General features: G+C 35.8%; 1 protein-coding gene across 1 annotated transcript in view; it reads right to left on the bottom strand.

Annotated features, from left to right (window-relative positions):
- kifap3a (kinesin-associated protein 3a) overlaps window positions 1-11,424 on the bottom strand; it is a 31,050-nt gene extending 19,626 nt beyond the window's left edge. The window contains exons 1-10 of the mRNA XM_088598228.1: window positions 11,062-11,424; window positions 9,887-10,018; window positions 8,664-8,818; window positions 8,180-8,238; window positions 7,951-8,092; window positions 7,361-7,460; window positions 5,742-5,866; window positions 5,214-5,312; window positions 3,378-3,556; window positions 1,444-1,606 (exon numbers count right to left, since the gene is read on the bottom strand). Of these exons, the coding sequence (XP_088454354.1) occupies window positions 1,444-1,606; window positions 3,378-3,556; window positions 5,214-5,312; window positions 5,742-5,866; window positions 7,361-7,460; window positions 7,951-8,092; window positions 8,180-8,238; window positions 8,664-8,818; window positions 9,887-10,018; window positions 11,062-11,093 (1,186 nt within the window). The 5' untranslated portion in view covers window positions 11,094-11,424. The remainder of the gene's footprint in view (window positions 1-1,443; window positions 1,607-3,377; window positions 3,557-5,213; window positions 5,313-5,741; window positions 5,867-7,360; window positions 7,461-7,950; window positions 8,093-8,179; window positions 8,239-8,663; window positions 8,819-9,886; window positions 10,019-11,061) is intronic.
- Between the last annotated feature and the right edge of the window lie 3,256 nt (window positions 11,425-14,680).

Below are 14,680 nucleotides of genomic sequence, written 5' to 3'. Positions count from 1 at the left end.
TTTTTATCTTTATTTTACAGTAGTTTTAACCTGATTTTACAGCTACAAAATTAATCATGATTATTTTCAATACATACATTAGAAAGATTAATCACAGTAATTTGGGATATATCATTAATAACAGAAGCATCTGGTGATGCTTCTGAAATTACATTTCATAAACTCTGAACTGAATCAAGGTTTACTCAGATTGGCAATTTTTTTCCTGAATTAAAAAGATGAATATAGAAAGGAGGCAATTCTACAAAACAAAGACAAGATGCACTATAACAAGGACATGAAAGCTTTGCTTGCTTTCACATGAAAGCAGACAACATGCATTCTATGAAGAAGAAATGTCATACATAACTGAAGATTATAAGTAATTTTTTTATATATATACACTGAATTCAAAACCTAGACCTTGAAAAAACAGAATACCTAGACAGATAAACACCACAGAAAGAAATCAAGGATGTCAGGGAAAAAATATCCTCCTGTGCTCAATCATCAACTTATTGTGAGCCACAGGGGGATAAACACAGCTAAGGGAGCAAAAACTAAATAAGTATGTCATACATAAAATATGGAACCCACATGCAAACAACCTTTAAGACAGGAACTATACAGCACACGGTACTAATGTGGCACATTACATCTCATTTTATCAAAACCTTTCCAATTTGCTATGGTTCTAATATAGCAGATTTATAGATTAAACAGGAGGAACATTTCAAAACAGTTCTAAAGTGGTTTAAGATGTTGATATAACTATTACAGGCATTGCTGCTGAAAGGCTGCTGAAATAGTATACATTTTGTTCTCGCAGCTTAATTGAAAACGAAAATTCAGCATTGACCCACAAGGCACGAATGAGCTAAATAGCATGAAATATTGTATAGTAAATACCCTATTATACTAATTGCAGGTATATCTTGGGAAAAACATGAAATATATATCTTGCCACAACATCTTTGCCAAAAGTTATATTATTGCTAATGCTTCCAAATATATATATACCTAATCAATTCTCGGACTGTTTATTTTTCAGCTTTATTCTGGTTTACATGTTTTACTTTATTATGAGCCATAACTTACAATGCATGGAAAAAGTCGCTGTAGATTATAATGCTTTAAAAATGATGAAAAAAATTGTTAGACCCAAACATATTAAAAGCATGCGATGGTGCATGGAAAAAAACTAGGAAACAATCTTTCCATCAATATCTGTTACAAGCTTTCTGTGACAAAATAGGAATCCCCTAAAATAATTCACTGAAAGCTAAAAGCTGTGCAACCTTAGATATTGTAGGCAAGACTACAAATTTCTAATTGCTGACAAAATCCAAAAAATTTTAATGCCCATCAGTGGAGCTCACTGCAGCTACAGCCTCCTCTCTTAATTACCAGTCCTGCAAGTTCCTGATCAAACCTCCAGATGGCCACGAATGTGCGCAGGCTTACCTATGAGCGTAGTGAGTTTTGGCAGCAGCCCCACTTGCACCATCTTGTTGCGAAGCCCCGTGTCAAAGGAGAGGTTGAGAAGGAGGCGCAGCGTGATGTTCAGCAGATCCTCATGCTCGCATGGAACCAGTTTGGCCAGTTTCTCAATGATATCCATCTCCGCCTGCAAAACGCAAGTGGAAAAAAATCACAAAAATACGGGGGTCTTCCTGTTTCTCCACGGAGCAGGCTGAATGCTCTGGTTCATGTTACCCTGGCATTTGCAAGACGTTTCTGAAAATAGAGCATTTCCAACAAAGTAAGAAACCCACTCCAGTGTTCATCATCACTCCTATATAATCCACTTCTGTTACACTTAATGTTACATTTAATGTTGCCGTTCTTTTCAGGAGAATGAAAACTCTTTGAATTAAAGTGCTTTTTCTTATGTGTTTAATTTTAATCATTAATTAAAAGTGCTGCTGGATGAAATATGGCACATTAACGTAATGAATTTATCTGAAAATAGTATAGTTTACATGATTGCACAAAATCATATTATACGAACATATTATTAATATCAGAAGAAATCTAGTTGAAGAATACAATAGTTTTATGATATGTTTCAGTACAGGATTTAGGATTTTCTTCAAAACATCCCTAAATACCTCTAAAACACACATTGTATAAGATGTGCATTATTGCACAGTAACAATAAACCAGAAAATGTCATTTAAAAAATGGAACATATTGTCAATAAACATTTTACAGCAATTAAAGGAAAATAACTACAATGATAAATCCAAGGAAAACCTGTGTAAAAACACTAAACACAACATTTTAAATCCTTGTAAGAAACGTTTGAGCCAGTCTCATGTGCCTCTAAGCATGAACCATCTGCCATCTAAATCACAGTTTCTGCAACTAATTTCTGCACTCCCTAACTTGTTAACAATCTTCTTTATTTTGATGTGGTTCATTTAGGCAGAAAGGATAGTGAGAAAATCTGCAATTTATCATTTTTGAATTCAGTTGGTGCACTATTTTCCCTATGAAAAAAATTAAATGTGGTACTAATTTATGCCAGTCCAAAAATTAGATGAAAAGACATTTTAAGAAGTGACTTCTGAAATACTTATTACAGCTTATTGCTTTGCTCTTCTACTTCATAATGTCTATCAGTCTACTACAGCTGCCTTTGTTCTATTTGTCAGTTGAAAAACTACAGTCCACAAAAACCTATTAATCTTTCTTTCACCTTATTCTGGTACTAAATTACAGTGTTGTTCTGTTGTACATTTGATTTATACCATTTTAAGACCACGTTGAAATATTTTCAAAGAGAAGCCTAGTGTCTTTCTTATCTAAAAGATAGAGCAAGGAGAGTTTACAACATAAAAAGCCAATGCTTTCATTTGGTTTTGATGAATGCATGCATTACTCAGTCAGATTGGTTCCAGGTGGGACAATAAAGTACCTAGCCATTAGAAGATACAACATTATGTTTAAACATTCATTCTCACTGTCTTACCTTGCACTGACAGTACTGGAATATACTAGTTGTTTATATTGTACCAAAGTGGTTCAAATGGCACAATCTTTTACAGTAATGCATGAGAATTTGAAAATAAAAATGATCGGGAAATGCTTCTAAAAGCTATTGCCTTTAATACCTTTTGTGAGAACAGATCACAGAGACTTAAAAAAAAAGATAAGAATAAACCTGTGTTATACTAGTTTTGATCGAATCTCTTCTCGTCAATTCATATACATCTTAATTTGAAGAACATACTTGTACTGAGCTCTGCTCATCTACAGAAAAGTACTGGCTATGGTCAGGTGCAGAACCACATGCTACAGAATATCAGTGGTGGCAAAGTCAGGAAAAAAACCTACTTTGGGACCCAGGTTTACACTCACAAATGTGCTTAAGCTTGAAGGACTCAGATCCTTACCATATCATTTTTGTTCTCCATGAAGATGCTGAGCTTCTTCAAAAAAGACATCACCAGGATGAGGAGCTCAAAATTATCTCTTTCCAGTGTTTTGACAAGCATGTGGACAATGTTCTTATTCCTCATCTTTAGTTCTGTGCGTGTGTCTTCAGCGAGATTCAAAAGCAAGTACAACGCAACTAGGTGAAAATGACAAAGAAGTATGTTAAAAAACAAAGCTGTAGAAGACTGGGTAGTTAGGAGACATCAGGCGTCAAAAAAGTGCTCCAAAAGAAACACAGTTTCTATTTGCTCTAAAATAAAATGAGGATGCAGCAATCATATTTTATGATGCATTGTATCAATGAAACACATACCATACAGCAGCATAGGATTTTAACAGCAAACAACCCAGCATAGCAAGCAACCCAGTCATGTTGTTTAAGCTGATATTCTGGCTTCTTTCAAGAAACAGCTGGATAAGATCTTTTGATCAATTAACTACTACCTACAAAAGGACTAGATAGCCTAAATGTCCTCCTTTCCTATGTTCTAATATACACTACTATATTTTATGGCAGAAGAAACAATCTCTAAGAGAGGATCTATCTGTATATATACTGCACTTATTAAGACTAACTTATTCACAGATTATGAGGAAAAGATTCTGTGTGCTGCAAGCACACTGACATTGAGTTCACAGATAAGACACACGTAAGTTAATGAGGACTGACAGGGTGTCTAATTCTGAAAGTCACAGGCCAGTAGTCAGTAGCAATGACCATTGCTGGAAGGTGTATTATGTGACAACAGGTTGTAGATGCTTGTGGAATTGTGAAATTCTCTCCCACTTCTCTCATATACAAGCCTATACAAGCACAAAATTGGGGCTCTCTTCAATTAGGCTCAAGACCTGCAAGTAGAGTATTCATAACATGACAGTCACATTCTTATCTTGCAAGAAACCCACTGTGACATAAGCAGCAAAAGAATATGCTTTTTCCTGCTGGAATTTAGTCATCAGGATGTGCTCACAGGAAGAGCAGCAAGTGAGGTCTCAGGACGTGATTCAGGCAGGGCTGTTAGGCCACAGCAATTACAACAACTGGGGTTCTGTGGTGATTAGACACTTCTGCCCAGACTACCAAACATGGACCTCCCCATCAATTGATCTGATGTAAACAAAAAGTAGTGTATCATTCTGCATCTCTATCCTGTACTTGCTGTTGCCATGAGAGTGGTCCACACAAAGCCTTGATGCAACACTAAAAAGGTCTTAACTCCACTGCTGCCGAGTCCATCTGAGACGACTTAGTCCAGCTTCCAACAAACCAGTGGTACAAAGGCATTCTTCTCTTCACAAGTGGTACATGGCTCCATTCTGCATTTTTCTAAATTTATTTTCATCATGCTTGACATTCAACAGGTTAACTTCATCACCTGTGCCCAATCAACTACCTCACTAATTAGGAGATATAGTGCAGTAAAAGTCACTCAAGTGTGTTATGGGCAGTCATGAATAATGCCAAAATACTGCATCAGCATCAAACATCTGTATAATATTTCTAAAAACACACATGCATAGAGGTATAAGTTTCTTTTGATTGTCAGCATATATACACTACATCAGAAATCAAGATTCTCACTCAAGAATTTAGTAGATTAAATCAGTTTTTCATGTAAGACAGTATCACACTAAATATCTTTACTAAAACCACAGACATAGAGTCAAATAAACATTTTAATTCACTGAAATATGCTACTTTAATGCGAGTTGAAGCTGCAGTCAAACAATTCTGAAAAAGAATGTTTAATGTTCCTAATTGTTAAATGTGCAAAAAAAATAATTTGTGCTACCTCTTAACAGCTGCTCTTGTTTCATCACAAGACCTTGGTACTTCTTGTATGCTTTTTCATATTCTTTCTTCAGATTCTGGTTGTCAGAATCATCTTCACGTAACTATAGTTAAGGAAACTCTCAGTGACTAATGTATAGTGCAATATAGTATATTAATTCAGCATTCGACACAATCTAAAACACTGATTTTAAGATTGATAATTTCTTCCTAAAACATAAAAATCGTCCTTTTACAAAATAAATAGCCTTTACATAATTAAACAGCTGTAGACAGAGTAGAGATGTATATTAGCACAGAAATTCTTCTTTTTGAAAAAAGTACTAGAAATGGCCTGTATTTGAAATGACCACATGCTTATATTTTAAAAATATTTTTTTGCATCAGCATTCTGTTGTATCATGAAGAATAGAATACTGAACCAATCACCCTTAGCTAAAAAAGATTCCACTTTAACATTTGTTACTGCACCACAACAGACCTACAGTAAGCATAAGACACCACAAAGAAATAAGGGATAAAAGGATATAAGCCTTCTTCTTTTTCAGCAGCTCCTCCTGCCACAAGTCATACCTTTTCAGCTCATGCTCGATGATGTTCATACAGAGGGCACCGATTTTGTAATGAGTGATGAGACCGTGGAACTGTGAAAAGCTTGGAACGAAACAAAAAGTGAATGATTTCAAACTGCATAAAAATGTTAATCATAGTAAAAAACGAACAACGAGAGAATGGGACCTTTTGGTTTTGAGATGGCCTTGTTACTGTATATGTTTGAAACTTTTAAATGTAGAAAAGGGCATCAATGTTAGAGGGAAGACCCTGGCTAACAGTGCTGAAAATGTTTACATTACAATGCATTCAGCTGTGTAAAATTGCATTATTTTGAAACTTAATAATGATTAATTATGAGAAATAGGCATGAGGATTAAAAGTAGCTACTTTGTAACAACAATCAACTCCAATGTTTGTATCACAGACTTTAAGGAGAACTTTCTTTCTCTTCTGGTCAAATTCTAAGAATGTGTTAAATGAAACTATTCAATATTGACTGAATGCCAAAAGAGAAAAAAACAGTCAACTTCTGTAAACCTATAAAACAGCGGATAACACCAATTTTAGGTGCAGTGCAGTTTAGTTTTTAAAGTGCAGCTCCTTCTGCCTTTTTAGAAACGCAAGCTGAATCATTAATTTCACTCACACAAATCATTTTGAAAAATATGTCCTAAAATGAACTCATTCCATCCATTTTATATCATAAGGTCTCAGCCAAAAGCACCCCCAGAAGTATAGGGTGCAAAGCTGGATACTGATCTAAATTACTGAACTTAATGAAATCAACGTCTGAATTCTTTCCATGTTAATAAGGAACTTAAATGTATCAAATAAAATTATTTTAGCATTTAATTACATTCACTGACATTTCTAATGTTTTTAATATAAATGTTCCAGAACTTCAGCAGTTGGAAAAGCTTCTTGGTCTATACTGCTTTCCTAATATTGGATCTCGCAACATCAATGTGAGGAAACTTTGAAGGTGGATTGGCTGTCTAATTATACTAATTCAATTTTGAGAGTTTAAAATTATATTTAGCTAGCAAATTGGTTACAAATGGCAAAAAAGTAAACAGGGTTGTCAGACGCTGAAACGTACTTTTTCCCTGCCAGACACATAGCAAGTATATTTCCAAATTCAATAATAGAAAACTGTAGTGGTGACAAGCCAAAGACTCACTAAATCGAGTAAGAAAAAAATGACAGAATAAATAGTATCGAAATATATAGCAGTTATGACTCACTATAACAAACTTGTGGAATCAAAATATTGCATAGTTTTATCCTGTACACTGCTTACCACATAAATCAAACTCTCTGTTGCTTGCAGCTACACTATATAGCACTCTTGTATGTTCTAATGTTCTACAGTAAGTTCACTCTTATGTTCTAATAAGCATACCATAATTTGTCAAGGTACGTTTCTCTGTGCAACAGTGGTAGCTTTATCACATTGTCCCTGAAGCACTTTTCACCAGACTAACACTGTTGTGTAGTTTAATACTTTAAAGGACCAGAAGATCATTAAAATCAGACCTCCTGAGGAGAAAAAAAAATGATGTTCGAAGCAAATTTAAAGACACTCATAAGTACCTGGAGAAACAAAAGAAGATATAGATGATGGTGGTGGCAAGTTCTACACTTTGTTTCCAGTCTTCTCTCAGGACTCTGGCTAGAGCTCCCAGTGCAGTTTCTGATCAACAGATAAGAGAAAATAACTGAAACTGGGGTGTGTACTAAAAGTCCCCATAAGAAAGAAACTGTAAATGTATTAAATTCCTATCAGACCATAAGAGAGACATTTTAAAGGTTTAAAATCCTCGTAGTTTTCTGTTTTTTACAGATCCATGGATTCAGGCCCAATGTTAATCCTTCCCCGCAGTGGTAATTGAGTTCATATACGTGGTTTGCTGAAGCAGGCATTTTTAAATTTAAGATAGATGATCTGTGATAAATTGTGTCTGGTCCCTGTGATCTTAACAGTGAAAAGGCATGACTGTTTTGAGAAGGCAATTTTCATAATTTCCCACAAGTGCAGGGCTATGGGAAAAGGGGGGATATGACTCATAGTGTGAAAAAGAAGGGGACCAAGAATTCCCCTTGCCGGTTCATTCTGGGTAAACTGGAGTTGAGCAAAAATCTCATTCCTGTACTGTCCACAGGACACTGGAGCACCAGCTCACCGTTCTGCAGCAGTTCCTCCAGATTGTCAGGGTTGCGAGCAAGCTGGAGGATGAGGGCTGAGCCTCTGACTTTTTCGGGGATGTCCTCATACAACAGTTCAACATAATCATCTATGTCGTTGATGTTGGCCACCTCGTCAATCTGCAACAACAAAGTATTGAAACCAGCCAGAGACAACAAACAGGTTGTAAACCCAAGTAAAAGTGAACCCGGCCCACATCTCCTTACCTCCATCCCCTCAAAGGGAGGTGGATCTTTCGGTTTGCTTGGTTTCTTCTCTTTCTTTTCTGCAAGAGAATGTGACACAGATCAGAACATCTACGGAACTCTTTTACATAGTATCCATTAATCACCGTTATATCAGTTCTATGGCAATTTGTGTGTGTGCGCTTGTCCGCCACATGAAGCAGTGCGGTGGCTCTGTGGCTAAGGATCTGCGCCTGTGGCTGGAAGGTTGCCGGCTCAAATCCCATGGCCGGCAGAGGAATCCTACTCCGTTGGGCCCCTGAGCAAGGCCCTTAACCCCAGCTGCTCCAGGGGCACCGTATAAATTCCTGACCCTGCGCTCTGACCCCAAGCTTCTCTCCCTGTCTGTGTGTCTCTTGGAGAGCAAGTTGGGGTATGCGAAAAGACAAATTCCTAACACAAGAAATTGTATATGGCCAATAAAGTGATCTTATCTTATCTTATATCTCACGGTCCTCACCCTTACCTCTGCCACTGGGGGTGTGTCTTCGATTCTGCAGGTAGTACAGAAGCTGCTCCACTTCAGCCAGCTTGGAAGGATGGATCAGTTTACACTCTTCGACTACTTTTCGTGCTAGAGAGGCTATATCCGTATTGGCATTCAGGCTCTTGAGGCGAATACTGGGAAGCAACAATCATTGGCATGTTAAAACAAGGACTTTGTAGTTTCTTTCGCTCAGTTCCACATTGTTTCTGCACTGTATCTCTGATCAGATGTTTATCCATGAAAATTAACAAGCAAGTGTTTACATTTCTTGGGCTACCACTAGTTTTATTTTCCACACATCTATCCATCATTAATGATAGTTAACAGTCAAAATATAATAGAATTCCTCACAATGTTTTTTTAATCAAATCTGTATGCAGATCAGGTAAGGCAAAAATAACTTTATATCATGTGTGTCAGCTGGCTGTCACAATTAAAAGTAAACAGGTAAAATGTTATACTGCAAACTTAACAGCATTGCGCAAATCATGTTTGTCATAATTGACTTGATCAGAGACTCCTCAATCATTTATTGCGAAAGAGCACTAAGGCATTGTCTCTACAGAAGCCTGTATACAATAATGATTAAAAAATTCTTTCAGTACATACAGACAGTAGACTTTACTATTACATATCCAATATTTTATTATATTTATTGTAATAAAACCTGTTTTAAAAATATTTTACTTATTATTTTTTCAGTGCAGAATAGAAAAGTATTCACATAATTCAATTCAGATTGTCATAACATGGATTGTCGTTGATAATGGATCTGAACCAAAGCTAAAAAAGAAAAAGCATTTGACCTGGTCTGAGTCCAATTTAGGTGATAACTGTCAGTCTCAAACATTTAAAAGGGGTGATTCAGAAATAACATTCCTGAGAGAACTCAGTTTTAGTGGGAAAGTGGCAAGTAAGCCTTAGCGAACTTCAAGCCCCGTACAAGGACTTAAACCAAGAGAAATATATTTATTGGCACCTATCAAATCCATAGCAATTCTTAAATATTTCAGTGTCTGTCTATGGAGATTTATTTTACAATAAATCCATTCCAACAGGTTTATATATATACTGCCACTTCTAAAAATGTAAAAAGGAAATAAAATATGAACATTAAAATGCGAACCAATGTAATTTTAAGAAAGCTAGGCTGCACACCAACTCTACAGAATATACCTATTTAAAACATCACCACTTCTTACATTTTCTGGCACTCTTTCCGTTCTCCTAGCATGGGGTCTCCCATCTCACCCAAAATAGTAGCTTCCACCTCATACTGAACAATAAGGGCTTTCTCAGTTGGATGGACATCAATGTTTCCTCCCTTTACTTTTCTGTAGGGGAGGAAAAAGGCACACACAAAACGACTGAAATGCATGCAAGGGACAGGCTCGCCACTAAGCTTCAGGGAAATATTAAAACAATGGCTTCTTTAACTACTGCAATGGAAGCAAAAAGGGAAATAGATGCTAAGGACTTACCTAATATATTACATAGCGATTTTACAAGGACCACTGTTTGGGGTTATGTCTTTTAAAGCAACCAGATACTGTGAAAGTCATATTTAATATCCCCATTTACCAAGTGGTATTCAATCATGTACACAAACAAAAACATGAAAAATAAATTGGAGGTATTTCATAGATATTCTACTTTCTCCTGTCTGGCTCATTTGCTATCATGGCAGCTGAATTAACAGCAAGCAGTCATGCATGATATTGTTTCCTCATTTGTATGGTCTTCTAAGATGTAAACTTGGATATAAGGTATAAACAACTCAAGACACCATTCTCTCGCAAACGTCAATTGTCTGTGCTTACAACTCTTTTTTTTAATCATACGTATTGTGATTATGATAATAACATGCTGCTTAGCCAGACGTTGAGTGACACTTGTCCCTCAAAGAGACAATGGGGTTTGAACTGGTGCTTTAGAAAGCACCGGAGGACAACAACATGTTTTTTTATTTAAATATTATGTTTGTTTCCTATTGTGCTGGAATATAAACACGTTCTGCTCCCAGCACAATATGGAGCAGAATCAAACGATAACGTGATGACCTCAGTTATGTGAAAATAATCTAGGTTCCTTTTTTAACTGAAGAAGAAATTACATTAAAAACACTGACGGCCCACACCCAAACGAGCACATACAATGAATAGCAGGGATTCGTCTTGGCAAATGATTCAAACACAGAACTGCAATATTTTCCAGCAAATGGCATTTAATACATCTTCGATGGGCACGTTTCAGTTTATAGCGCATTTTCTGATAAAAAGAGATGACATGAAGCTATCCCATCTTACACAGTCGCAATAAAAAGCGTTTATTTTTGCTTGCTTATTTTGCTGACAGCCCCTGCAGAATTGCATCTTACCTTTTTAAATACCGTGCGTCTTCCGTTTGCATCGTGTTTTCAATTTTTCTAAATTCGACGATTTGCAATGTTTGTTTCTATGAATTCAACGATCTCACTGTACAGTATTCTATATTTTATGATACAGTAATGATGTGCAACCGGCTGTTTCCGTTGCCAGGGTAAGCCACTACTCATCCCAGCATGCAATGTAGCAACAGTGCAGATAGAGAGGGTCGGAGCTCAGCTGTTTCTGCCGGAATGATTTGTTCTTGCGCCTCCTAATGGCCGGGATGACAAAAACATTTCAGCAGTGCTGAAATCGATAGCTCTTACAGATACCGATACCAGTCATAAACAAACAAGTCCAACCACGGCCTTTCCTCTTATTTTCGTACAGCGTAATTACTGAATTTGTTAAAGCATTTCGGAACCCCCCAATTTTCTCTTCTATGCCCTTCTGTTGAAGTAATCGCTTTTGACACAACGTCACTATAACCATCATTTTGACTTCAAAGTGACGAATCACCAGCGAGGGCGATTTAAGGGGTAACTAGTTAACACTGTAGTTAACACTGTCCGTTGGTTTAAAAAATGTACACGCGTTTTTCTGGCATCACGATCAATGACAAGTATTACTTTTTATTCATAAATGTGGAAAAGCAGTAATTTTCTACCAGTTTCGTTTTAAAATGCATTATAAATAATACTATTCTGATATATTTAAACAGTTGACATCGAAATGCGGTTGGCAGGATGGCATTTACAAGCAGAAAACGATTCTGTATTTAAAAGAAATTAGATACAGTACATTCCTAAAACTTTTATCATATGGCGAAATTACCTTTTTCCCCCTTGTTTGAGTAGCACAGATCTTTCAGGATACTAATTAACGAGTTAGTGAAATATATAGTACCCAATGTTCACGTCTATCCTTTGAACTTGACATTATTTGTAATAGCTACATAATTGTTGTGAAAACATTAACTAACATACCATCTGAAAACGATATCCACTGAATACTAGACTGTGTGAGTTGTAAGTTTTATTGATCTGTTAACTTCTGTTTTGTCAGGCTGTGGGGTATTTAGGTTGGAATGCTTTTTTCAGTTTTAGATTTTTGGTTAGCTTTTAACTTTTACTTTCCTACGTTTGTACTCAGTACTCAACTTGGCTTCATAACTAGGTTATGGGGGGGGGGGAGGCTGAGGTTTTACAGATGCAGTATACACAAGAAAAACGTCTGCATTAAATTTTAGTTTATTTACTTACTGCACGTTTAAATTGTAAAAAAGACGGGCTGAATGGCCTGCCCCTCGTTCGCAAGCCTTCTTCTCTACAAATATTTTAAAGAAAAGGTTACAAAGTGTTCTTCTACTTGCTAGGATAACCTGTTGTAAAACATCTTTCAATTTTTAGTGGGAAATTCAGTTTAGTGGTATTACCTCAATAACTACTGTATGTATTTAATAAAGAAGTTTGATAAAAGTCATTTGTGGAAATTATTATAACATTGTTAAGACATCCATTATGTAATTCTTATCATTCAAGCTAAAACTGTTTTAAAAACATTTTTCATAACTAAATTCAGGGAGTACCAACAAAGACACAAGCACTGGCTAAATCAGAAACGTGGTGAATTGAGAAAATGGTACATAACCTTTGAAAGAAGAGAGCATGTTTGAAAATAAGGCAACAAAACCAAGTATGTGTCACAACATTTCACCATGACAGCAGTTAAAAGAATTTACACTGCAGTCTAAAACATACAATGCAAATGACATGCCATAGTGGTTAAAAAAATAAATACACAGCTACTGAAAATATATACACATTATTTTTTTTCTATGGTGTCGTTTTTTGGCAGTAATGTACCTCATGATAAAGGGAACACTGTTTTCACTGTACAAAGTGTGGTGGGAAATGAATTGGTTGCTTATGTGATATGACAACTGGGAGTTTGACACTAGAAGCAGGCAGGACCTTACCTTCTGGAGAAGGAAACCGAGAAACCAGCACACCCAACAATACTCAATTCAAACGTAGGAAAGCAAGACTATTTTTTTTAATGTATGGTGTTTCACATAAGAGAATAAATACAAACAAAAAGAAGATGTATTGATTGTGTTCATGAAATGAAATTTGAGAAGGTTTACTTACCAAAGAAAAAGAGATTTATAGTTAAAAAATTTGATTGTTATAATTAGAAGTAAATGACCATCTTTACAAATGTGGAAGGTTTTATTCAATCTCTAATTACACTGACTGAAAGATGTTTGTACTTTAACTTTTTTCTTGAACATAAAAAAACACCACAGTTACACAAAACTAGATTTGAACTTTATCTGTGTGCCTTAAATCTTGTTGAACTGAGCTGTCTGAATGCAGATATTTTTAGTTCACATATGGAACAAATACAATGTGAATACAACTACTTTTTTGTACTGTAAGGGTGGAATACTATGAATAAGAATTAAAGAGGAAATGTTTAAAAGCTGCAACATTAACCAGATGTATTATGGTAAATGTAGGTAAATTCTGCAGTGAGGTTTTTGGCACAGATGTGTGCTAAAATTGCTTTGACAGGTCCTTGAGCAATAGTGTTGCTTATAATGTTCTAATATAAAATATGAATTAAAAGATTGAACAGACTTAAATATTCATTAATCACAGCAGCTATTTTGTTCAAGAGATTATCAATACAATAGCACTAGATGGAGCCATGCATTTAAGTGAGGAATGGTTCAGTTAAAAAAGTAAAACGTAGGAGGCATTAAATGAAATGGGTCCTGCTTTATGCCGTTCTGCAAGACGGAATGTTAAAGCATCTGTATTTCATCAAACAGGGGTTTACAAGGATACATTCTTTCTGTTTGATACTTTCTCCCTGATAACAGCAGGTGGTAAATTTAAACTGTTATATATACTGCCTTCGGTTTCAATTATGCGTTAAGTGGATAAACTTTCCCTGTTGCACCAAAGTAAATTTACTACGTGTCATCTTATATTGAAAATATATATTAAAAAAACAAAGAAATATGAATTTTGTCATGTTGTATAGATAAAAAACATCTTTTAAATAAATTTTAAAATAAGTTGTAATATATGACAATATAACAATCACAAATAGAAAAAAATACAGATAAATGATAGACTACCCACACAGTGCCTCTATCAATATATAAGACAAGGAGCAAACTAATTCATTTTATTACCTATGTTATGTATTTAGACACACAGGTTAGTCAATTTTATAATTCGTTAAAATTCTATTAGAATATAATGAAATCCTATAGTAGATTTTTAAGACTTTCAGTAACAATGTAGGAGTGAAGGAGGACAATTTCCCAATCTTTGTCATCCCCAAAAATGGTGTTTGGCCGAAGAGAAAATACATGTACTCTGTGTAGACCCAAAACAGACACAAATGTAACCGGTTAAAAAAAGACTAAGTTTATGTTTTTTGGCAAATCCTCCAAGACCCCTCACTCTCAAGGCTGCAGAATCACAGCAGGATGAGCTGGTCAGCATTACCGCCTGCTAGTGAGTGACAGACAGATCTGTCTGCTGCCCTTCAGATGGAATGGGACTGCAGTGCAATGGCAGAACCTCAAATCCTGTGATGTCGGTATCCACACGC

Source organism: Lepisosteus platostomus, chromosome 11 (genome assembly GCF_059453375.1).
Source record: "Lepisosteus platostomus isolate fLepPlt1 chromosome 11, fLepPlt1.hap1, whole genome shotgun sequence".
NCBI classification, from domain to species: domain Eukaryota; kingdom Metazoa; phylum Chordata; class Actinopteri; order Semionotiformes; family Lepisosteidae; genus Lepisosteus; species Lepisosteus platostomus.
The sequence above is the reverse complement of the archived record's forward strand: the minus strand, read 5'-3'. Positions and strand labels throughout refer to the sequence as shown.